The sequence below is a fragment of the Lagenorhynchus albirostris genome, chromosome 7, assembly GCF_949774975.1.
Source record: "Lagenorhynchus albirostris chromosome 7, mLagAlb1.1, whole genome shotgun sequence".
NCBI lineage: Eukaryota > Metazoa > Chordata > Mammalia > Artiodactyla > Delphinidae > Lagenorhynchus > Lagenorhynchus albirostris.
In genome coordinates, this window is record NC_083101.1 from 90,113,731 (window position 1) to 90,137,665 (window position 23,935).

The window sequence follows — 23,935 nt, forward strand, 5'->3', positions numbered from 1 at the left end:
TCAGTTAAAAGTTAAAAAAACAAAACAAAACACTGTGAAGGACACAGATTTCTGCCCAAGGAGCTTCTCATTTATGGCCACTGCTTTGATGGAGCTCAGGTTAATAAAATCCAGTTCAACACTCACGATGTCCCAATTCATCAAGGTAACAGACAAATGTTTCGAACTAAACATAACTGAATAAATGGGAACATGAGCATTATAACCAAACAGGAGGCCTGCCAAACCTCAGGTGCTGCACCCGGGCAGGCCTAAAGCTCTGCAGAGGCCAGCATACGGGACTGTCTGATGTGAGGGCCACAGAAGTATATTTTATTTAAGTGGGGGCTGGGTGTCCTGCACATTGGAGGCACAGTACTTTTTCTATGGCTTGCTTCAACATGTGCCATTTCTCTGGGAATCAGGAACAAACAACAGTCAGATTCTTTGTGTCAGGAGAGACCAGACTCTGCTAAACTACTGGAAACACGCTTTGCAAACAGGCTGGCCCCCAAATCTGCACGTCATGAAGATGCTAGTTTGGTGTTACCTAGTACTTAGGTACCCAGACTTAGAAAAATGTCCTCTTGAAGGATGATGTCTTAATTGATGTGGGAATTGGGCATTCTCTCAGGCCTAATTGTGAATGTTGTCTTCCTGCTCCCATGTCCTCCCTAAATGCTATGTGGTCATAGGTGATATTCTCTTGAAAAGTGAAAGTCCAAGCAGGCTTCACCTGTATCCTTGCATCAATGTCTGTATCACAGCATATAGGTTGGGGCCAGAAGCATTATATAGGGCCTGGTCTGCAATTCCCCTGACATGCCTGTGGCAGGGCCAAAAGCTTTTAAAGAAATTCTTGAGACGTATGCTTGATGTAACAGCTTCAGTCATCAGAAGAAAATTAACAGCATGGCTCCTTTCTTAGGTACATCTGGAGATTGGATTTACATTTCAATAATGTACTCTTTCAGTATTCCTTCCTAAAACGATAAATATTAGTCTATATAGAGTGAGTGATTTTTAAATTTGTAACTTATAAGTATTCATTCATTTAAGAATTTCATATTTTTTTCAAATCAGGTATTTCTTGAATGGCTTTGACTGCACTTTCAATGGCCAGTTGCCATGAATTATTAAACTCTCTTTTTTTTCTTCAGAATCTTCCAGTAGACGTCTAGAGTTTAGCTAGAAGTCTTGGCTACGATACAAACAGTGATGGAAAACACATGAGCAGTAACAAGTTTTAATCTTGCTTCTCAGTACTAACATGGGCTAATCTGTGGAAGCAGCTTATTCCAGTGTCACCCAGGGTGCAGCCACACCAGGCTCTGCAGAAGACTGTTTTTCTTTTAAATGTAATATCTTTTCATATTTTCTTCTTAAATAGTAGCTGAGAACATTTACGTTATAGATAAGTAGTACATGGTGGAAAATTCTACTTTCAGGAGAACTTACTCTCTTCTTACAAGGTATGTTTTCATGTCTTTTTTTCATGTACTAGTGTACAATTGTTTTAGTCAATACTAAGAGGACATTAATGTTATTAACATAAATGCTTGTAAATTATATAATATAGTTTAAAGTTTATCTGTATAACGTCTTAAAAAATAGCACTTAAATACATATCTAAAATTACTCTAGCTTTTATGTTTTACATATAATGGATTTACTTTCAACATAATTGCGACTTTTTAAAATAGCTAAATGATAACCTGTCATTATACTTTACCATAAAAGTTAACAGGATTGATTTTTAAAATCATTTAAACAAATATCTTGTGAACATGTTCTTTTAAGAAAATAACATTACCTTAATAATGAATGATAAGAAAGTTTGGGGATATTACAAATACATTAAGTGAAAACAGTAAAAGATTTTTTCAAAATGTGAAACTATGATATTTTCTAAGGTATTTTAAAAATATATGAGTTATTCAAATGTTTTTACTTACATATTTGAATATTCATATTTTGCCTTGATAAATGTATTCCTTATTCTTATGTAACGAAATGACACTGGACAGTTAAAATGGAGATCCATATAACTCTAAGAAAGAATATTTATCAGCAATAGTTTAATTAGCCCTATATTCAATGTGAAAGATTAGAAACTTCTTTTCACAATATCCAGTCAGAGTGTAAAACAAAGATTTCCTTTGTCCCCTCCCAAAATAAATTTTTTATTTAATATTAGATTTTAACAAATTAAACAATGTATTTAATATTCTACTCCCTCTTTTATTTAATATTAGATTTTAACAAATTAAACAATGTATTTGATATTCTACTCCCTCATAATCTAATACAGCACAGCATTCTTTCTTGTTAACCTATTTGGAGGTGTGGCAGCCATAAACAGTAGCCACATGGTATAGAGGATTAAGTCACAAAGAATCTCAGGGGGTATATATCTCTCTAAAAATAAAGAATTAAAAAATCCCACCAAGAACCGAGTTGTTTAAAAAAAGAAATCATAAGCCCACACATGTGTAAAAGCATCTTGATGTTTTTAGTATTTAGCCATATAGGGTAGTGGTGGAAAGAATTGAGGATATGCAGTCTTCTGTTACAGCTACTTAATTAAAAAAGAATATTCAGATATCTGATCTGAGGTTTGAGACAAGAGATTAACTTTACAAGCACAAGTTTTAAGGAAGCATAGGAAACAATAGAAAAATGAAGAGGTAGGAGTTTTTAAAGACAGTAGCTAGGTTGCTAGATGCATTGAAAAACTGATGAAGGACAAAACATATAAAAGGAAAAGCAGCCAGCAAGTTCTTCAATCAGCTGCTATTTATACTTTCAAGGTAAAGTTAAGTATCTCTTTAAGGAAATCATAGGCTTTAAAAGTATCAGTTTCCATGACAAAAAGGTACTGTGAATAAGTTTCCAAAGTTTAACTTACTTGTCCATTTACAAGGCTGTGCCTTGACTACACCAGAATTTAGTCTGGATTCCTTCTGCGAATACACAGAGCATGTTATATCACATTTATATACTGAAAACTATTGTTGGTACTTGTGAATCGAGAGGAATTTCAGCCAAGCAGAACTTTAAGCATAGGATTTCAAAGCACAGTGATTTATTTTCCTAATGATAGTGTCTGAGAGGAAATACCATTTCACTTAGACAAATTTTCCATTCCAGTTTGTGGAACATTTAAGCAGAAAATAGGAGCTTATGTAAATTCAGAAAGACACTTCTCAAGCTACATTTCCAGTCCTAAGAACATGGCCAAGCCTCTCACCCCATCCTCTCTGAGGAGAGCCTGGTTACTGTCTGGAAGTCACTGTGGGAATAAGACCCATTTAGAGGAGGCCAAGCAGAAAGGTGGACAATGCAGCAGTGAGGAGGCCAGCTTCGGCTTCTTCTGCTATAAAAGAGGGCATGGTAGCAAAGTCTCAAAGGCCTCTCCTGGCTCTAATGTGCCATGGCTTAGTAATAACAGCAGTAGCACTGAAATAATATTTCAAATATTATTCAGAGTAAGAGAAATTTGAAACAAAATTTCAAAGTTTTCCATGAGTAAGAAACTCTGTCAAAACGTCTGTATCAGGGAAATACTGAGCTTTCTTGAGAACAAGACATAAACATTTTTAAAGGTTTTAAAAATAACAATCTAAATACTGCCAAAACTAAACGAATAAGAGCTTGACTCATATTAATAAACGCAAAATTTAAAAATAAAACAAACAACTAAGAGTCATCATTTAAATGAGAAACAATATTCTCTACACTCTCTGAATAATGGGGAAAAAACATTGCTATTTAGTGTTCCCTCTTGGACATTCCAATATTTTTCTACTGATAAAAAATTGCTTAACTAGAATAGGGCAAGGTTTGGGGTCTATAATCACTTGTTTTTTTAATCAAGCCTTTGCCATCTCAAATGAAGGGAATAAATGGTTAATTCCTCATGGAATCAAGGTTCTCCTGACTTCTCTTTTCAAGTAAACAGGATAAGAGAATGCAAAAAGATCAGGTTAATTTCATATAACTAACAGAAAACAGAAGTAGCACAGAGAGAAGAATGTGACAGAAGGCATTTTTGGTCTCAATATAAAGAATTTCCTGTCAACCACAGATGGACAGCAGTGGAACTGGATGCCTCTTGAGGAGGTGTGCTCCCTGAGTCCTCTCACTGGAGTCATGCAATCAGAGAGCAGACACACCATCTGGTCTACAATGTTCTGGAGGAAACTTCAACACTGGGAGGGAGTTTCAACTAAATGGCATTTCCTGCTTCCACATGTCTCCTCTCTCACTCACCAGGGAAGGGTCCAGAAGGGCATGACTGGTGGCTGCCCTCACCAGCCAGCAACTGGAAAGCTTGCCAACTACCATAGACAAGCCACTGCCTAACATAGCAGGCCAGAGTCACCATCTTATCTAAGGCAGGGAGGAACTCATGTAGCTTATCAGTGTAAGAAAGAAGAGAGAGGAAGGGAGGGACACTGGCTGATGCTCCTCCTGACCCCACAGGTAGGCTGACCAGCAGCCCTTTTGGAGGGAACATGTAAGAGAAATAAGTCCCCTCCCTCATGCTTGGCTTTCTTCCTCTCTTTCACCTGAGCACTGATCTTCTGTGTCTCCTCCCAGCTCTGCTCCTCATACCAGTGTCCCTCTAAGTCTGCCACAACTGCTCTGCTCCCCCTCATCCCAGCCTACACCCCACTCCAGGGATCTCCTACATCATAGGGCAACATGACTGCAGCAGGAAATGGGGTTTGCAGGAGTGAAGGCAAGTCCCTGGCCCTGCTGCCAGGCTACAGGGAAAGCCAAGGCATTGCGTCCTGGCTTCCCACTTTGGATCTCTAACATATTCCTCTTGTTATATGTATTTTTTAAAGTTTTACCATTTTCTTAGGTCTAATTATGCATTACATAGATTTTTCTGGTCTAGACGGGGAAGCTACAGCCTATTTATCTCTAAGTTTCTACAAAAATAATGAAACTCAAACAACCAACCAACTCAAAAATAACTTTTTATTAAAACTCTTTTATCTCCCATGGACCAGAGTAAATGGTGCTAGCCCTCAAGAAATTGTGGCTCCAGACTATTTTGAAGGTAGGCACTGCTGGTTGAATTCTGAGGGGGCAGTGTATGGGAAACCTTTAATTGTACTGTCTAATGTTTCTAGAAGTGGTAAGAAAAGGCAAAAGTATATGGAGGACCAGAGTAAAGACCATTTTCTTGCAGATTGCTATTTAAAATATTTAAAAAGCAAAATAATAATTTTAAAAATATGCACCATAGACAGGAAAATAATCCTTCACTCATAAGCCCACTATCCCTCTTATTAGGTTTGTGTATTCTATTTCAACCTTTTTTTCATGTATGTATATTTTATAGATGTCTTTATTTCTACTGGTCTCAAATAGTAAACTGAGATTTATGAGGAGTACACAATTTATGAGGAGTACACAAACTTATGGTGAAGAATTTTATTTTCAGAGTCTGGGGACCACACATCTGGAGATTATTCCAAAATGTTAGAGCCAGAGTGTACACAGCCAGCACTGACCACACACAGTTTAGTTCTATTTACTAACTTGAGCATTTGTTTTTTAGTTTTCCTATTAGCGTACCTGACATTCAAGTATTAACTTTTACAACAATCCCACACTTACCTGAGAGTAGCGGATTAGGAGCTGTGGTTGTGTTTTGAGCAAGGAAGCGTGGGAGAAGTGGATAGGGAGAAGCATGTCCATTGAACATCCAAACATGTTCTACTTCATGGATTATGTATCCTAACCCTGTGCCTGGTACACAGTGGGTACTTGATAAATGCCCAATGAAAAACTCCAGCAACCTCAAAGAAAGCCAGAGACATGACTTCAAATGACATTTAATTCACTAACTTCTCTACCAAGGTCAAATAAGGTCAGGGGCAGCTATGGTCCTAGAAGATAGAGCTGCGATGCAGAACAATCTTAAAGAATAAATTGGTACCAGAGACAATATTTGGTTTTGCTAAGGACCAAGAGCTAAATTAGCTCAAGAATGAGAATTGTGGAAGTCAAGGCAAGGCAGGGCACCAAGCATTAAGGAGCCAGGAACCACAAAGAAGCCTACGGTCAAGAAACATAATGGAGCATAGTTAGGCGGGCAGCTAAGAAGCAGAAATGATGTGCCAAAGTGATGCTGGAAATGAAGCCTAGTTGACCAAAACCAGGTGCCTGTGCCAGGATTCCAGGGTGACTGGAATAGTAACCTGCTTGTCCCCAGGGCCGGCTGACAGAAGCTGCTGGCCCGTGAGTTGCCAGCACAATCTCTCTCTGCACCATACAAATCTGACCACACAACCACTCCCATTTCCACCCTCCGAAAGCTGTGAGTGCACTCCTTTATGTACAGATGTACACAGGACAGCAACATGTGGACTGGCTGGAAAGGAAGAGATGATAGAGGCCACTAGATAAAAGAAGATAAAGGAGTGTGCTCCTGTGTGGGTTGCAGCAGAAGATGCAAAGAATGGGTTGGGACACATGAGCTCTAACTCAATTTCCACTTCAATTTGGTTATGTGGCCTTGGGGAAGCCACTGAAGCTCTTTACACCTCTCAGGCCTCCTGGTTAATGTGAGAGACGTATCTAGAATAAACTGAATTGACAATTCCACAGGCAGTGTAGAGATGGAAGGACAGAACTGGTTCTGAAGTGGGATTCAGAATAAGATTATAAAAATATAAAAATCTTTTCTGTTCTGTGTCCTGTAATCTCCCCTTTCCTAGCACAATTGAGTGTGAGTTCTCATAGGGAAACGTGATAAGGCTGGTCATGTCCAGCCGCCCAGAGGGCAAAATGTACTTGTCGCCATATAGATTTCTAAGCGTTAAATAATGTTAGTTATCAGGTTAATCACTGATGACAGTAGGGTTTTTTAAAAAACCTTTCTCTGATGATTAAAAGATATATAAATGAATATTTTAATTAAGTTAGTTAATTCATTTCTGATTCTTAAGTCCAAAAAAAAGCAAGGCTGTGGAGAGATATTAAAGCTGATTTCTGGGTTCTAGAAAACTGTAAGAAGCTGGCATAATTCAAGGATTTGGAGGGCCAGGTCTTCCTGAGGCTGGACCAATTCTGACTGACTCTAGAAGCCCTCTGTGGCTAAGGTGCTATCTGGTGCTCAGGCATAGCAGGACAGCTACACTGCTGGATGATCTGGCTGGGTGTGGACTCCCTCCTGCCAGGATACAGACTCACCAATGGGCATTATGTGAAGCTAACTGCATGCCCCAAAGGGAAGACAGGTATAAGTCTGTTTTAGATGATATCATAATGCTTTTAATTTTTGAAAAGTACAAAGAATGTATGTTTTACAGTTGATGGTTAAGAAACCATGATATGTAAACATACCTGTAGGAATATCCACCATCAGATGACAACAAATCTATTCTCAGAAGGTTCTCATTCATACATTCCAGTTTTGTGTGGGCTTTAAAAACTACAACTGAAAGCACCCCATGCCTTCCCCCTGCAAAAAAACTAAACAAAAGGAACTCAGTGGAAAGATCAGTAAAAAAGAATAGCCTGGACCAAAGATGCTTTGGATCAGGTATTAGATAATGGAACAGATTGAAAGGAAGAAATCCAATAACACTGTGGAAAAAGTAACCAACTCTGAGAGTGAGGCTGGGGAGGATGGTGGGAGAGAAGTTAAAAGAAAACTTCCAGATGTACTAAGGGGATATGAAGGATTTTACTTTAAAAGTGACATAGATATTAAGGCAATGGAAGGATTTTAGGAGTAAATAGTCAGGTATGATAATATGTTTTTGTTTTTAAAAGCATTTATTTGTTTCCTAAGTATAAATGTAGTTCTTATTGCTCAGTATAGAAATTAAAGAAAAAAAAAGACACAAGTAATTCATGACTCTACCATCCAGATATTATCATCAATTAGGTATATTTGTGCCAGGTTTTGTGTGTGTTTGTGTTTATAAGTATACTATGTATAGATTTTTTATATTTTCTTTTATTTCAAAAAACAGTTTTTCATATTTTTAAATATCTTTGCAAACATTTTGTGGGTTCCAAAGTATTTCATGGAATAAATATACCCTATTTTATTTTACTATTTCTCTTTAACCATTAGCATTATCTTTAATTTTTTTGCTATTATATATGATTCTCTGATGAACACCTTTATGCACATTAGAATTGTTTCCTGAGACTAGATGCCAAAAGTAGAACTGCTAGATGAAAAATAAAGATATTTATAAAGCTTCCAATGCATATTGCTGAACTGCTTTCCAAAAACTTTTAATAAACTTACTCTCACACTGGTAATAAATTAGAATGCCATTTCATTGTACTCTTGCCAGCTCTGAGAAATGTACAGCAGCAGGAACTGTATTTATTTAAACTTTAACTTAATCCTCAATGTCTACTTAGTTCTAGACCGGTCCCCTACACAGGACGACATGAAGGAGTATGTGCTCCTAGTGTTCTTGACTTTGTGCTCTGCCAAACCCTTATTTCACCCTTCGTACCTGACACTGAAGAATATGATGCTGAAGGACATGGAAGACGAAGGTGACAGTGATGCTAACAACTCTCTTTTCCCAACAAGAGAGCCAATTAACCCCTTCTTCCCATTCGATCTGTTTCCAACATGTCCGTTTGGATGCCAGTGCTACTCGAGAGTTGTACACTGTTCTGATCTAGGTAAGGACACATGTCAACTTGTTTTGTAGAATAATGTCGTTTTGACAAAATTTAAAGGATAAGGAAAGACCTCACTGAAATTTCAAAAATCAGCTGATTATAAAGGAATTTTTCACTTAAATTTTTGAAAAGTATAACAAACTCCAAAGTACATCCAAACTTATTTTTAAAATCCAGAAAATCAGAGGAAAACAATGGAAATTTCATATACAGAACATTTCCTTCTCTTCCCAAATTTGAATCAGTATTACATTTAAATTTCCTTTAAAGAGAATGGATGTCACTGTGGTTTCATCTTATAGAGTGTCAGCTGGTTGAAACTGTGCTTCCTAGCAAAATTCTACCATAACAAAATAAGTTGCCCATCCAGAACAATAAATAGGTTATAGAGTTTGTGAAATCTCTAATCTAGACATTTTAAAGAAAATACTCTATTTGTTTTGAATGTTTTGGGTTTAAAACTATCTAGAAAATAAATGGCTGAACTAAAAACCACTTTCTAAAGTCTCTTAAAAATGTGTAATTCTCTGCTGAGTATTTTATTCTTTTAATACTTCTAATGAAGGTGCTCTCAAATAGAAGGGCATACTCAGGGAGAGGTGTAACAGGAATGCACATCAACAATTGTTGTACTCAGCTATTTGTAAAAGAGGAGATGGCTCAGACCTGACCCACTGTGGGAAACCAAAAGTATGGCACACACTTCCCATTCTGGACCTGGAGGCCACTTAAGGCCACTTCCAGAGCGCATATGAGCAGACAGTGCCTCTGAAAGCTTTAGATTCATTTCCTACTGCCACAGCATTCGTGGCAATAGTCAAAGCTTGTTACAGTGAACTCCAGAGACTTTAAAAAAATGTGTTATTGGGTTTCCCTGGTGGCGCAGTGGTTGAGAGTCCGCTTGCCGATGCAGGGCAGACGGGTTCGTGCCCCGGTCCAGGAAGATCCCACATTCCACGGAGCGGCTGGGCCCGTGAGCCATGGCCACTGAGCCTGCGCATCCAGAGCCTGTGCTCCGCAACATGAGAGGCCACAACAGTGAGAGGCCCGCGTACCGCAAAAAAAAAAAAAAAAAAAAAAAGTGTTATTATGGGACATAATGAGAAAGGTGAACAAAAATCATCCCAAAACGAGGATATTATTATGAGCTAGAATCGCTGGTAAAGTCTTAATGGAATATACAGGCCAGGAAAAAATGGGTTTTAAGCTTTACCTTTGACATTCTTATGAGAAAGAGATGACAAGATGCAAACAACGTTTGCTGGTCTGGAAGCACAGGCAAGAATGACTGTGGGAAGAGCGGCAGGAAGGAGAAATGTAGAAGCTGAAACAGACCCTGGTGTGAGAAAAGGTTAGATTAGGGAGTATCGGAAGGTCTTTTTTTTTTTTTTTCTTTTGGTACTGTCGTTTTTAAGCTGCATCCCAGGCAGGAAGAAACTTCACTATCAATTTGTAGAGTTGAAGCCTGAGAAAACACTTTGCTAAACAAAGATCAGGATAAAAATGTATATATCTACTTTGATACTGCTGGATGTAAACTGGGTTTGTTCTGGGTAAAACTTTGACTAAGGAGATGTTCACCTTTAGCACACACCATCCTTGTGTGATGGCCTTCATGTTCACTCCAGCACAAAGTCTTCTACTTCAACTTAAAGACCTTGAAGGAAACACTGCATAGCTCTGCTCCAGTATGTGACTGTCTTCAAAGAACTGAGAAAAACCAAACTGCCTCATGACAGACAGTTGGTTGCAAATAGTGTTTTACTTACATGGTCTCTTGAATATTTAGCTTTGAAAAAAATCTAATAAAATTCACCCAAGAATATCTGTAATAGTATGACACATACCTTTAAAATGACACAGCACTGTTAGCAGCATATAGTGGTCCCCCATGACAACTGAAGTTGAGAAGGACACTTAAAAATCTTTTTCCCTCAGGAAATGAAATTTTTTTCAGAGCTTCCAAATTCATCAGGGGTAGGGTAGGGGAAGGTTTGTCAAAGTTTATGTTACTAGATCCTGTCTGCAGAACCTCTACCTTCCTATAAGAACTTCCACTTCATTTTCTAAAACCAAAGTAATCTCCTAACAAAACTGCTGTTACCTTGGTAACCCATCAAGTTACCCCTTTCCATCTATGTCAAACTTCTTAAAAGAATTGTCAATTTTAAAGTATAAAGGGCAAAGAATTGAGGGCTGTCAAGTGAAATGTTGATATTCACAGTATTTCAATATTGGATTCTTCTATTTGGGCCTATTAAATATACTACTACTTTTTAGGAGTAAGGATGGCTCCACTAGAAGTGTAGTAATATCTAAAACTCACTTTAAAATACATAAAAAAGATAAATTGATGGATGGACAGTAAGTACAGTATAGCAAAATGTTGATGGGAGAAAAAGGAATATGAATTTTCACTGTAAAATTGTTTAAACTTTTCTGTATGTTTGAACATTTCAAAAATAAAATGTTGGGGAACACCAAGAAAGCCCCATGCTCGTCAAGCATAAATACCATATGGAATGTCTGACAACAATCAGAGGTGCACATGTTCAGCCATTTAGGGAAAGCAAGGAAAGTAAGGAAGAAATGCGCCACATACAGCTCCTGGCAATTTTCTGCTTCTTTAAGAGAGGAAAAACACACTTAAGTCTTTAAATAATGTAATTAACATTTACTGAGTACCTACACAAAAAGGAAGATGCAGCTGCTGAGATGAGAGAAAAGAAAGCTATTACTAGAGTACACAGCTCGAAAAGAGCTAAGGCTGTGGGTGATAAATTCAGTAAAGGTATACTACACACCTAGATGTTAATTATATGTTATGGATGAATAAGTTTTCATAAATCAAATAATTTACGACTAATTAGAGGAGCTCATTATTAAAGGAAATGGGTAGTAAAGTCTTTGATAGTGTACACGAAAATAATTTATCTATTTTCTAAGCACAACTTTCTACATGTTGATGCTTCTTAAAATGATCAAAACCCACAGGCTCCAATTAGCACTACAACTGCCTGAAAATCTGCAAAGAATGTTAATATTCTTTAGTTAAAAGTACATCAGCAGAAGCTGTGCCTCAGCTGTAGATCTCCTCCTCGTAGTCATATTAGAACCCCCCAACTTAGCTCCATTTAATGTCACCTTGCAGCAGACTGAACGGTGATAGCTAGAACCAGCTAGACACCTTGTAAAAATAAAGTTACTTGATAAGATCTTTAGGCCTTTCCAAAGAACAATGTTTTTGTCATCTGTTACATGTTGAGTCATCTATTACTTAATGGTAACCATGAATTTTGAAAAAAAGCACATTTCTATCATATCAGCAATTTCATCTTTAGCATATAACATATATGCAACGTGTTTGTTTATTTCTCAGGTTTGTCCTCTGTCCCAAGCAATATTCCATTTGATACCCGAATGGTTGACCTTCAAAACAATAAAATTATGGAAATCAAAGAAAATGATTTTAAAGGACTCATCTCACTTTATGTAAGAATACATGCAAATATTTAAGTGATAATCTCTGTCACTGCTAAAATGATTGCTTGTATTTGTGTAAACAAGTCTTACTTTTCTGTGTATGATGAGTGACAAAATCCCCGTTATTCAGCAGTGGTCTAGTTAATGAAAAATTATAGATTTAATTCAATTAATAATTTAATTCAACTGATGTTTACTGAATAACAGCCAGGTGGAAAGGCAGCGGGCTAAGAATTCAAATAAGTGGTCCTTATGATCTATTTAGGTTCTATTTAGGTAATCATAGTCATTATACACTAAAATAATAAAACTGATTATTTTCAGGAACTCATTAGTGTACAATGTAAGAAAAGCAGTACCCAAACCCACAAAGCTCTAACAGCAGCATGTGCAATATAACATAATTGACTAAATATACTTGTATGGCTTTTTTTTCTAGATCTCAAAAGATGAAAAAGAACTTTTCCTTACTATACTCATTAATATTTTAATTTTCTAAGATTTATAAGATTCTTATTTTTCTATTTAGCATTTTGAGCCTCTAGATTTTAGCAGGTAAAATTTCTAATTCTATTTGAAATTGGGTTTGAGGGAGAGCCTGATTCCACACTGTCACAGACATGGAGTGTGCGGCACACACAGAAAGGAGTATATTTTACCAGTGGTAACAAGATGTATTTTAAATTCTTCTAGGCTTAACCTATCTCAGTTGAAATTGTTAAAAGTAGTGATGTATCTGAAAGGAAGGTAAGGGCTTCCCTGGTGGCGCAGTGGTTGAGAGTCCGCCTGCCGATGCAGGGGACACGGGTTCGTGCCCGGGTCCGGGAAGATCTCACATGCCGCGGAGCAGCTGGGCCCGTGAGCCATGGCCGCTGAGCCTGCGCTCCGCAACGGGAGAGGCCACAAAAAAAAAAAAAAAAAAAAAAAAAGTTCAGTGAAAGGAAGGTAAGAACAAGGAGACACTAAGGGCCTATGGTGAAACCAGTAAACATAATAAGTAAAGGGAGTTTAACTGCAGAAGTATTTGTATTTCTTCTGTGAAACAGCAACAATGTGAATAATACCAGAAAGGTGTATATTAAGTCATTCTGGAAACAATGGGAAGATTGCTGTAGAATGGAACCAGGGACAAAAATCATAAAAGGAAATAATCTAGAGCTGCTCCCTGAAAGAATGAGAGGATCCAGATTAGCAGAGAGGAATAAAAAGTCCTAGGAATGCCATTGCTCTTGTGAAACACTGAAAATTGTTTCTGCAAAATCTGGCACGTTTTGAAAATAGTTACTAGGTGAGTGGCAAGCCCTGATTACCAAGGATTTTCCCAGTTTTGGTTCTGAAGTTCCGCACCCCAGTAGCTCAAGATGGCTGCAGTCAGAACCCTCAACATGTCGCAAAGGGCTTGGCTGTGGGGAACAAAGATTCAGGCTGCATTAAGCTTTCACTCTCTGGGGTTGTGTCTTCTCTGAAGAGTGCTGCCGCGTTGCACTGAGAAACAGTCACAGAACTGAGAAGAGGTTGAGTCATTCTCCAGAAACTACTACCATTTCCCCATTGTCTAAAATATGCCAGAATGCTGAGGGCACTTTGTAAGAGTTTATTCTTTCAGGCCTCTGTTCTGGGGAAAATGGTAAACATTAGTAAACAAGACAGAGGTGAGGTTTTAAGAGTAGATAAAATCATGCAAAAACGTATTTGTTGTGTACCGAAGTTAATTTTGTGGAGTGAATAGCTTTTAAGATAAGATAAAGAGGGCTTCCCTGGTGGCGCAGTGGTTCAGAATCTGCCTGCCAATGCAGGGGGACATGGGTTCGAGCCCTGGTCCGGGAAGATCCCACATGCCGCGGAGCAACTAAGCCTGTGCGCCACAACTACTGAGCCTGCGCTCTGGAGGCTGCAAGCCACAACTACTGAAGCCTGTGCTCTAGACCCAGTGCTCCGCAACAAGAGAGGCCACCACAATGGGAGGCTCATGCGCCACAACGAAGAGTAGCCCCCACTCGCTGCAACTACAAAGAGCCCCCGCGCAGCAACGAAGACCCAATGCAGCCAAATAAATAAATAAATAAATTTTAAAAAAAGATAAGATAAAGATAATACTATCCATCACTTCCATGAAGAGAAATGGGAGAGGGGAGCCTTAAACACGTGTCACCTACTCAAAGACAAACCAAAGGTGTGAAACCAATCGTTAAAGCTTTGCACTGTTCCAACTCAGTAGTAAATTTTTCTTTTTTTAAGCTTAGATTGGGCTGGAGAATTATTTACATTGTTAATAAAGTATATGAATGACATAATTTGCATTGATTTCCATGAGTGACTAATCACTGTAGAATACTGGTAAATCACACCCACTTCCTGATATGGTGTAACTTTTTATGCTTTATCTAGGCTTTGATTCTGAACAACAACAAACTAACAAAGATTCACCCCAAAGCCTTTCAAACCACAAAGAAGTTGCGAAGGCTATATCTGTCCCACAATCAACTAAGTGAAATACCACTTAATCTTCCCAAATCGTTAGCAGAACTCAGAATTCATGACAATAAAGTTAAGAAAATACAAAAGGAGACATTCAAAGGAATGAATTCTTTACATGTGCTAGGTAAGTTTTTACAAATAAATGGAACATTTTAAAATTATAAGCAATATGCAGATGTAGAGATCTTTATCATCATTAACAACTTTAGGACTGATAATTTCCAAAATTAATTTTTTGAATCTAGTAAGCTGTACCTAGATAAGCCATTCATAAATCAGTGAAAGTATCAAACAAAATTTATAGCACTTAAAGAAATACACCTTTTACAATATAAATACACATGCACTCTGCACTCTCAAGAATCCCTTAGTGTGGTTTCTGTTTTCTGACTGCACTTAATTGGTTAAAATCTGTTATTCTTATTTAATTTAAAGGTATCATTTTAAATGTATTGTAAAAACTACTCAAGTACAACCTACAACATTAATTCAGATATTATTTGGAATGTACATCTAACTTTTCATTATCTGCTTTGAAGATTATTCATCTAAGGTGTTTTTACTGTATACTTCCAATTCTACACACTATTTTACTTCTAACACCCATGGTATAACCATGCCATCTTCCCCTACTATATCCATTCAAAATTCCTAACCAATATTCTCATTCATTTATTTACTCATTTAATTCAACCAAGTGCCTGGCACTTAGCCAAATAGCTTCACTTTCTGGCATTCCTCAGTTATATTTCTGTTAATCAAGTAATTTCTAATTGACTTACAATTTTAAAAGTTTAGGTGACAAATAAATAAATGTACAGTGGAAAACACAAAGGTTTTAAATTATACGAAGGATGGTCTTTTTTCCTATGTTACATTACTATAACGAAACCTTGATTATGATTACGGTTGGAAAAGAGTGATAAGTAAGTTACTGACTTAGTAATTCAAAGCAAAATAGTAAAGCTGTTATATATTCCAGCCTATGTAATACAAAGCAGTCTTTTTCTGAGACTGACAGAAAGGAGAGTAGATAGACACAGAAACAGATATACTGAGTGAAGGAGAGTGAACGATAATGCTCACACTTCTTAGAACTTTCTTGGGACGTGCATCTCTGCATTGTGAGTTTCCTTCACATACAACATATGTATGCTAAATTATATGATTTCCCCCCACAGAAATGAGTGCAAACCCTCTTGATAACAATGGGATTGAACCAGGGGCATTTGAAGGGGTAACAGTGTTTCATATCAGAATTGCAGAAGCAAAACTGACCTCAATTCCTAAAGGTTTGTATTTATACAGTATTTATTGAATTGTCATTTTAAAATGACCATTAAATGTAAGGTTGTAAAGTGTACACACTGTCAAAACCACACTGCAATTAGAATCCTTTTTACCAGTATATCTGGTCAGTGTAGTATGAAATTTAGTGTTTTCTCATGTACACATCAAGAGCCATATGTAATTCTTTTTTCTTTTTTTGACAGTATGAAACCAGAATCTTTTTTTCCCAGTACGAACAAACATTAAGAAGCAAAGGACTTTTTATTTTCTGTCTCTTTCCTAACATTTACTCATCTATACTTGTCATTCTGTGAAGTGTCTGTTAGAGGTGAGAATTCTGTAGAGAAGAAAGCAGAGGAAGAAGCACAGGGCCAGAGACCTTTCTCCCAGCCTTGCAGCAGTGGTTCAGGGTGGGGCTTGTGAGGAGGGATTGGGGCAGACGCTGGCTCTGGCAGGGATAGGTGTATACTCTGGGCAAGGCACTCTATACCTCATTTTTTTACACAGGGGTGCTGTGTAGATTAATGGGCTGATGCACAGAAAGGTCTGAAGACAATGTTGGGCACATAGTAAACGCTCTCTCCTGACATAACCAATAACAGAATGAGCACCGTGCTCTTCATCATATGAGCTGAAGCTGGTGCCTCAAAGTAAAATGCTTAAGTTTGCTACTGGACCAGTTTTCTAATGTATTACTTCTAAGCTCCCAGCCTGATGATTAACTAGATTGGATTTGCCTTTCTCCAAACCCATGCTCAAGGTCACACCTTCCTCTTCCCTGACAAGTTCTCTCTTCTATGCTAACACCTGGATCAGAAATAACCCCTATGATTAATAACATTTTCCTTTCAAACAGCCCTGTCTTTCAGTATCCACAGTAAAAGCAGTAATAACCTGTTTTCTTCTATTTTACCATAACCCCTTTTCTACTACTCAGATGATCCAGAAGATTAACAAGACAAATACATGCTGATAATTTAAAAGACCCAGCAAAGCTGCTGTTATTAATTAAGGAAAGCTGCTATTATTAATCTTTCATTTAGGAGGAAAATCGTCTAAAGTAAAAGTAGAAAGACAATTTCTTTCAGTATAGAAAAAATCAGTTTAATTCAGAACTACACAATTAAAAACAACCTTAATTTAGGTTTCAAGGAGATGGCTGTTTTTCTAAAAGAAACATAAAAATATTATATTTACCTTCTAATCTTTAGAACAACAACAAAAATACATACTGTACCTAACAAGTTAAATAAAATCCCTTTCATAAGCTGGAAGCTGACATAGAGTGAGGGGGAAGAGGAAGAGGACAGGACGGAGTAGAGGCAGAGAGGATAAGAGGATATACTGGAGCAGAAGAGTAGGGCGCCACCCCAGAGCTGTGGCTCTGAGGTCCTGCAGTTATCATCGCTCTTTATAGTTACATCAGCAGCTTCCTTATACTACAAAACATCCTGAGAGTAATTCTCTTCAAGTTTCAAAGTGTATCTTAAAAATGAAATTTTAACTCCTCGTGAAATTCTCAAGATTCTTCCAAAGTCTAAAGGAACATTTTATGTTTTTAGAAATTTAAATTTCAAATCTCCAAATTTACATAACTACTGCTTTAAGATCCTTATGACATTCGAAAGCCAGTTTTTTGTTTTTATGACTTATTTGCTCAAATGTTAAGGCTGACTGCCCAAATGTTATAATTCAATCATCACTACCCATTGTGACAGGATGAATTAGGCCGAGGTCCAGAGGGTTCTTACCAGACCTGACAAGTTAACATAAGAAGAGTGAAACTGTTTTCCTTCCTATTCATCTGGAAAATTCTGTTACATAATAGTATTGTGTTGAGGGGAGGAGAGACCTGTTTGAAGATAGAGTAGGTATAGAAATATCTGTATGAAAGTATACTATATTTGTTGGCAGTCACTGAACTACCCAAATCCATATGAGAGGACAGGCCCCTTAAATTCTACAAACCCTCTTCCAAGAAGTTTTCCTGACTCAACATGCACAGAGATCTCTCATCTTTGACTTGCTACAGCATATTCTAGAATAGACTGGCACACTCTAAAATATTTTTCTAGTAATTTTTGTATACATGATAGACTTGCTCAATTAGTGTTTAAGGTCTTTGAAGATAGAACTTACCTTCAACAGTCTTTACTACTAATAAAATAAGGAAATGTTTTAGCAAGAGTTGAAAAACAAATGCATTTCCTAGCTAGCTAACAAGAACTTTTGACTGAAAAATAGTATCTTATGTGTAGGATTAATAAAATGAGATCTGACTGAATTTTCTGGTTAGTCTCTTTCATTCCAGCTTCAGTTAATCTGGGGAGGGCTGGGGTCAGAATATGAAGGTGTGAGAAGAGAAGGTGCAAACATTCACAAGGTACCTGCCATGTGCCAGGTGGCACTGAAGATGCTTCCCTTAATTTATGCAGAAACTACTACTAATTGAAAAGAATAAATACTGCAGTGGATCAAACATATCAGGGAAAAAACCCATATGTTCATAATGATATAAAAAAATTCATTGGTCACCTCTGGGCATTGCACTAATTCATTACTTGAAAAAAAATCAAGCATTTATGCTGCTTTTTCTATAAAAACTGTATTATAAAGTAAATAATGAAAGAAAATTCTTTAGAGAACAATCTCACCTAATAAATGAATAACGAATGACAAAATCAGAAATCACCATTTTCCCATTCTGAATGAAATAATAAATCTAGGTAGCAGTAATCAATAAATGAGTGCAAAGACTGTCAGATGAAAGAGTGATTTGCTGAATCTAATCTGGTCTCTATATCTAACTACAGGTCATAAGAAATAAGGGGGCTAGAAACCCTGATAAACTATATTATGTGGAGGCCAACAGCCCAATCTACAAAGGAGTATCTCAAGCAAATTAATACCTGAAATGAATCAATAGAAGAGGAGAAAAAGGAAAGAGTAATAGAAGAAGAGATTTAAAGAGATATAAGACCCAAATATATCCTGTAAACTTTATTTGGACCCTGACCTGAACAAGTCAACTGTAAAACAATACATTTGAGATCATTAGGGAGAGGAATATTAGATGATTAAAGAATTGTTGCTAATTTTGTTAGATGTGATACTAACATGATGGTTATGTAAGGGGAGAAAAAGATGACCTTATGGGTTAGAGATGTCTAGTGAAGTCTTTACAGGTGAAATGACATTATGTGTGTGAAATTTGATTTTAAGTACTCCAGCAAAAAAATAAATGAATAAATAAAAACAAGTCAATAAACAAATCAATAATAAATAACTATTGGCGTAGATGAAACAAGATTGGAAAAATGGAGATAACTGTTGAAGATGGGCAAAAGCATGGTGTCTCATAATACTAGTTTCTATTTTTGTATGTTTGAAATTTTCCATAACAAAAAGTTAAAAAAAAAAGCAGATTCCCCCAAAACTGCCTAAGCCTATAATGTGAAACTTAACAAGTAAACAAATAATCAATAGGGCTTGGTCTTAACCTGATCTAACATACATATGTCTTTTCTTATCGCTAGAACTACCTTCAACTTTACTGGAGCTACATTTAGACTATAATAAAATTTCAACTGTGGAACTAGAGGATTTTAAACGATACAAAGATCTGCAAAGGTAAACATCCCCCAAATCCTAACTTGGAAGTGGTAGTCCATATGATGAAGATGTTAATGAAACTTCTTGGAGAATGTGTACAGGGACATAAAATTAAGGGAAAACTAGAAGGAACTGCTATCATTCTGTCTCAGTAATGGAAGAGGGACAGCAAGTGGAATGAGAAAAGGACACTTTCCAAATGTCCCTTTTGTTGCATATAGGTTAGACAGAAAATTTTCTGACAGTGGAGGAGAGGGCTGTTACATCCTGAAATAGGTTATTAAAGGAAACCATGAAATACCTTTCTCTGAACATATATACAAATATTTCTAACTCAGTTGTGGTGTTTGCAGCTAAGTGTATCATACCATCTGCTCAAGAGCTGATGCATTTTATGTCATTTTTAGGCTGGGTCTAGGAAACAACAGAATCACAGATATCGAAAATGGAAGTCTTGCTAACATACCACGTGTGAGAGAAATACACTTGGAAAACAATAAACTGAAAAAAATCCCTTCAGGATTACAAGAGTTGAAATACCTCCAGGTAAAATATTCTACTTGTGTTTTGCAGATATTAGTACTTTTCTTTGTTTTTATGAAACATATTAGTATCTGGAGCAAAGACCAATCAAGTAGCAATGGTAATCCACACCCTAAAGACCCTCCAGGTTGGCCGAGGTGTTTTATGCCAAGGAGAGCGTTAGAATACCAGTTTCTATTGAGATATCAGCTAAAACGTTCAGGTACCCATTTCCATCCCTCTGTTTCTTCTACTGAAACTGCTAAGGCCATTGTGGTGAAGGTACGGACACAGCTAATTTCAGGTTTCTGGGGTGGCAGTGGCTATGTAAAGGCAGGACCGGTCAGGAGGAAATCAAGTAAAATTATATAACCTTTCATTCTGGAAACATTTCACAAAGGCAGAGCATGTGGATGAAGTCCCAGGTATTTTCACTATCAATGTGGTGCCACATTAGAACTGTGCATGCTTTTTAAAAACTCAGGCCAGAATATATAATTAAAAGTCAGTATTTGGAGCATTAAGGGCGCACATTTCTTGTTCTTCATTACTAGAAAACTTTTCCTTCTAATCTGGCAACTCTTGACTAGCTGGGAGGGGCCACAGAATTGTTGGAAAATCTGATAAAGCTTTAGATACTCCCAAGAACAAAAATGAGACAATATTTTCACATAATTTTAGGAGTTTCACAGATCCTCCTGATTCCCATTTGTGGACCTCAAATTAAGAAACCCTACTTAATCTCATGTCACCTTAGTCCATTTCTCTCATGTGCTTTCCTTGATATACAATTCCTCATCTTCCAAGGAAAAACACATTGAGAACAAAACTGGGCCTTGAGCCATTTGCTTCTAGATTTCTTTCTAATTTTTCTTTAAACAAGTTTTGTTCACTACACAAATAGAAGCCTGTGAAATAGAAGCCATCAAAATGGATGTGCTATATAGGCAGATGCTCATTTCAAGATTATGACTTTTGCTTTGATTTTTTCAAATGCTGCGTTTAAATGTTTATTTAACCAGTGAGCATGACCAGAGTCTTTCCTCCCTCAAGCTGTCCAGTCTTTGAGTACTTTACTCCACAACGCTGATCCCAGCTTCTGGGTGTCTTAAATCTATCCATACTATTGCTAGCATTTTAAAAAATGAACAGAATTATAACACATAGTCATAAGGATACAATTCAACGGATGTCCACAAAGCAAATACACTCATGTCCAGCACTGTTCCCCATTCTCAATGAGGTCAATGCTGTGGTAAACTACATCTTGCACTGCTGCTGGGCTGCCAGGAAACCACATAATGCATCTGTCACAAAATCTCCAAGATTAATAGAGGGCGGCAGGGACTGCAACAGAAAACTAGAGGTTTTAGCAGTGCCTACAGTTCTCATGACTGGCTCAGATCAATCTCACCAAGGCAAAATCTAGAGGTAACATCGGCTAGAACTGGTATCTTAGCCTTGCCAGCAAAAGGCTCCTTCTTCCTAATATGCCGAAACACTGTTAATTAAGTAGATTGTTTTTACTTCCCAGAAATCTCAGTTGCCAAAAAAATCCAAGGAAGAAATTTAAAGGGCTATTAAAGGGAATGAAGGGAAGGTCCTATATTGTCCATTCTTTCTGAGTAATAATTTAATAAGACACATACACAGCCTATAAAATTGTATTTTATCCATTGGAGCAAATAAAAATTCAACTATTGATGTTGTATTACAGATACATATTTAAGATGTCGATAGACATATTTTTCTATAAAATTTACAAAAAAGCAGCTCTACACTTCTCCCTTTGATCACAGAAAATGCTGGCTAAAAATTCTTCACATTCATATTGAAAGTCATTCTTAGAGCATTAAATTTCATTCTTCTGCTCATTTCTAATACTTTTAAAACACATTATTGTAAATATGGCACTGAAGTAACCATACACACACACGCACGCACCTATACGTGTGTGCGTTGAGTGTGTGTGTGTGCGTGTGTGTGTATAGAGACAGAGAAACAGAGACAGAGAGAGACAGAGACAGAGGAGAGTGACATGTGCTGACCAGGCAGTGTGCCCTGGGCACTGGCATGAGTGCTACGCCACACTTCACACATAGAGCACTTTTGTATATAACACAGGAGCCTGCGTCCTTGTAATAAGTATTTAACAGGCATAAACGGGCACATATACTTTAAGCAAAATGTATTCAAATCAGTGTAAAATAAAGAGACAAACCCATGAACAAATGCTGACTATAAGCAGAATATCTTCTTTTTACATTTATCATGTATTTTTAATCCACTCTTTTCCCACTACAACAGATAATCTTCCTTCATTCTAATTCAATTACGAAAGTGGGAGTGAATGACTTCTGCCCCACAGTGCCAAAGATGAAGAAGTCTTTATACAGTGCAATAAGTTTATTCAACAACCCAGTGAAGTATTGGGAAGTACAACCTGCAACATTTCGTTGTGTTTTGAGCAGAATGAGTGTTCAGCTTGGGAACTTCAGAAAGTAATAATTAGTAATTAGTGATATCCATTTAATGTAAAATTCAAAAATTGTTACATTTGGAATACTTGAACTCTATTTAAAATGGTGGTATTATGCACATAAGCAAAAAATCTATTCCCATGTGGTAAGTCCACTGACTTACTGTACGACAAAAAATTTCAACAGAATTTTGCAAAAACTACAACAGGATTAAAGGAAATAAGTATCTGTCGCAGTTTCCTTTTACATATAAATGATTTTGCATAAATCTCATGCTTGAATGTTCTTTCTCAGTAACAAAAAATAAGACATTCAGTATTTAACACTTTGTTATCAAGTGCATTTAAAAAAGAACTGTACTGTAAATGGAATGCTTGACTTAACAAACTTTGTGCTCTTTCATTTGCTATTAGAAAAAGAAAATTGACAAGTACGGTTATATAAAGAGTATGTTATATTATCCTTATTCTGTCTTTAAAAACTTGGGTATTACTGTAATATTTCTAATAATGCTGAAGTATGGTTTGATATAATCTTATTCAAATTCTCATGCCTTAGAGCCTTACTGTCTTTATGTTTAAAACTCCTTATAATAAAGCCTTCACTAAGTGTTTATTACCAACTCAACAGATGCTATTCATAAACAGCTTTTTTCAAGCTGTAGCACATACTTTTCTTTTTAACTATTATTACCCGATTATAAAAGCTCTATAGAAATGCATAGTGAGTGTTTATATAAAATCTCACACTTTTTATTATCACAGTTATTATAAGCTTTTAACAGTGTGTCAATTGTTAGGTTATATAGCACTGTCACCTCAATGCTAAGGAATATTTTTGAGATGTCCCTTTGTAAGACCTTCGTTGGAAGAGAATGGATACTATCAACTCTACACCAAACTGTCTCCTTAAATATGCACAAACTGGATAACTCTGAAAAACACACCTGGTATAACCGAATAGGCAGAGCATTAAACAGAATGCACAGCTCTGTACAAAAATTAAGAGTACTTAACGTATATTTTTGTTGGTGTTCAACATAAGTAAAACTAGAAAATAAGGAAAACATTAAAATATTGGTTTGAAATAAAATATTTTGCTTTGGTTTAATTTTTCTCTCCCATTCAGGAACATAAACTATTTTTCATAAAACTCTTATATTTTTACTAAAACATTTTTAGTAAAGTGTTAATGTTTATTCTTAATAATAGTACCGAAATATCCCAAATTATACCTATGCCATGAAAGATAATCACCTTTACGGTAAACCACCTCAAAAATTAGACTTTAAATAACTTTGGGGAGAGCAGTACCTTACAGATATGTAAAATGGGGTGGAGGGTCTGGATATCCAGGTCAAGAATGGGTAAATAGGTCTTCTTCTTCATAGTGAGGTTCCCCAACTCTGGCACTGC

At 36.8% G+C, this 23,935-nt stretch overlaps 2 protein-coding genes across 5 annotated transcripts in view; one reads left to right on the forward strand and one right to left on the reverse strand.

Annotated features, from left to right (window-relative positions):
* Positions 1–23,935, reverse strand: part of CENPP (centromere protein P) — a 229,613-nt gene that overhangs the window by 100,687 nt on the left and 104,991 nt on the right. The window lies entirely within an intron of this gene.
* ASPN (asporin) lies at positions 1,226–23,612 on the forward strand. 2 transcript variants are annotated; one of them, XM_060153558.1, is made up of 9 exons: positions 1,226–1,451; positions 5,001–5,050; positions 8,383–8,655; positions 12,035–12,147; positions 14,527–14,740; positions 15,798–15,908; positions 19,443–19,536; positions 19,926–20,064; positions 22,348–23,612. In XM_060153558.1, the coding sequence occupies exons 1-9, from the start codon at positions 1,405–1,407 to the stop codon at positions 22,543–22,545; spliced, it is 1,239 nt and encodes a 412-aa protein (XP_060009541.1). In that variant the 5' UTR covers positions 1,226–1,404; the 3' UTR covers positions 22,546–23,612. The 2 variants fall into 2 exon arrangements, with proteins under 2 accessions (XP_060009541.1, XP_060009542.1); XM_060153559.1 differs by lacking the exon at positions 5,001–5,050 and having other exon boundaries at positions 1,228–1,451.

What these genes read in the sequence shown, in the direction of transcription:
- ASPN (XM_060153558.1), top strand. Translation starts at nt 1,405, where the DNA reads ATGGTGGAAAATTCTACTTTCAGGAGAACTTACTCTCTTCTTACAAG. An exon ending in TGTACACTGTTCTGATCTAG is followed by an intron (nt 8,656 to 12,034) that starts GTAAGGACACAT and finishes TTTATTTCTCAG; the next exon opens with GTTTGTCCTCTGTCCCAAGC. An exon ending in ACTGACCTCAATTCCTAAAG is followed by an intron (nt 15,909 to 19,442) that starts GTTTGTATTTAT and finishes TCTTATCGCTAG; the next exon opens with AACTACCTTCAACTTTACTG.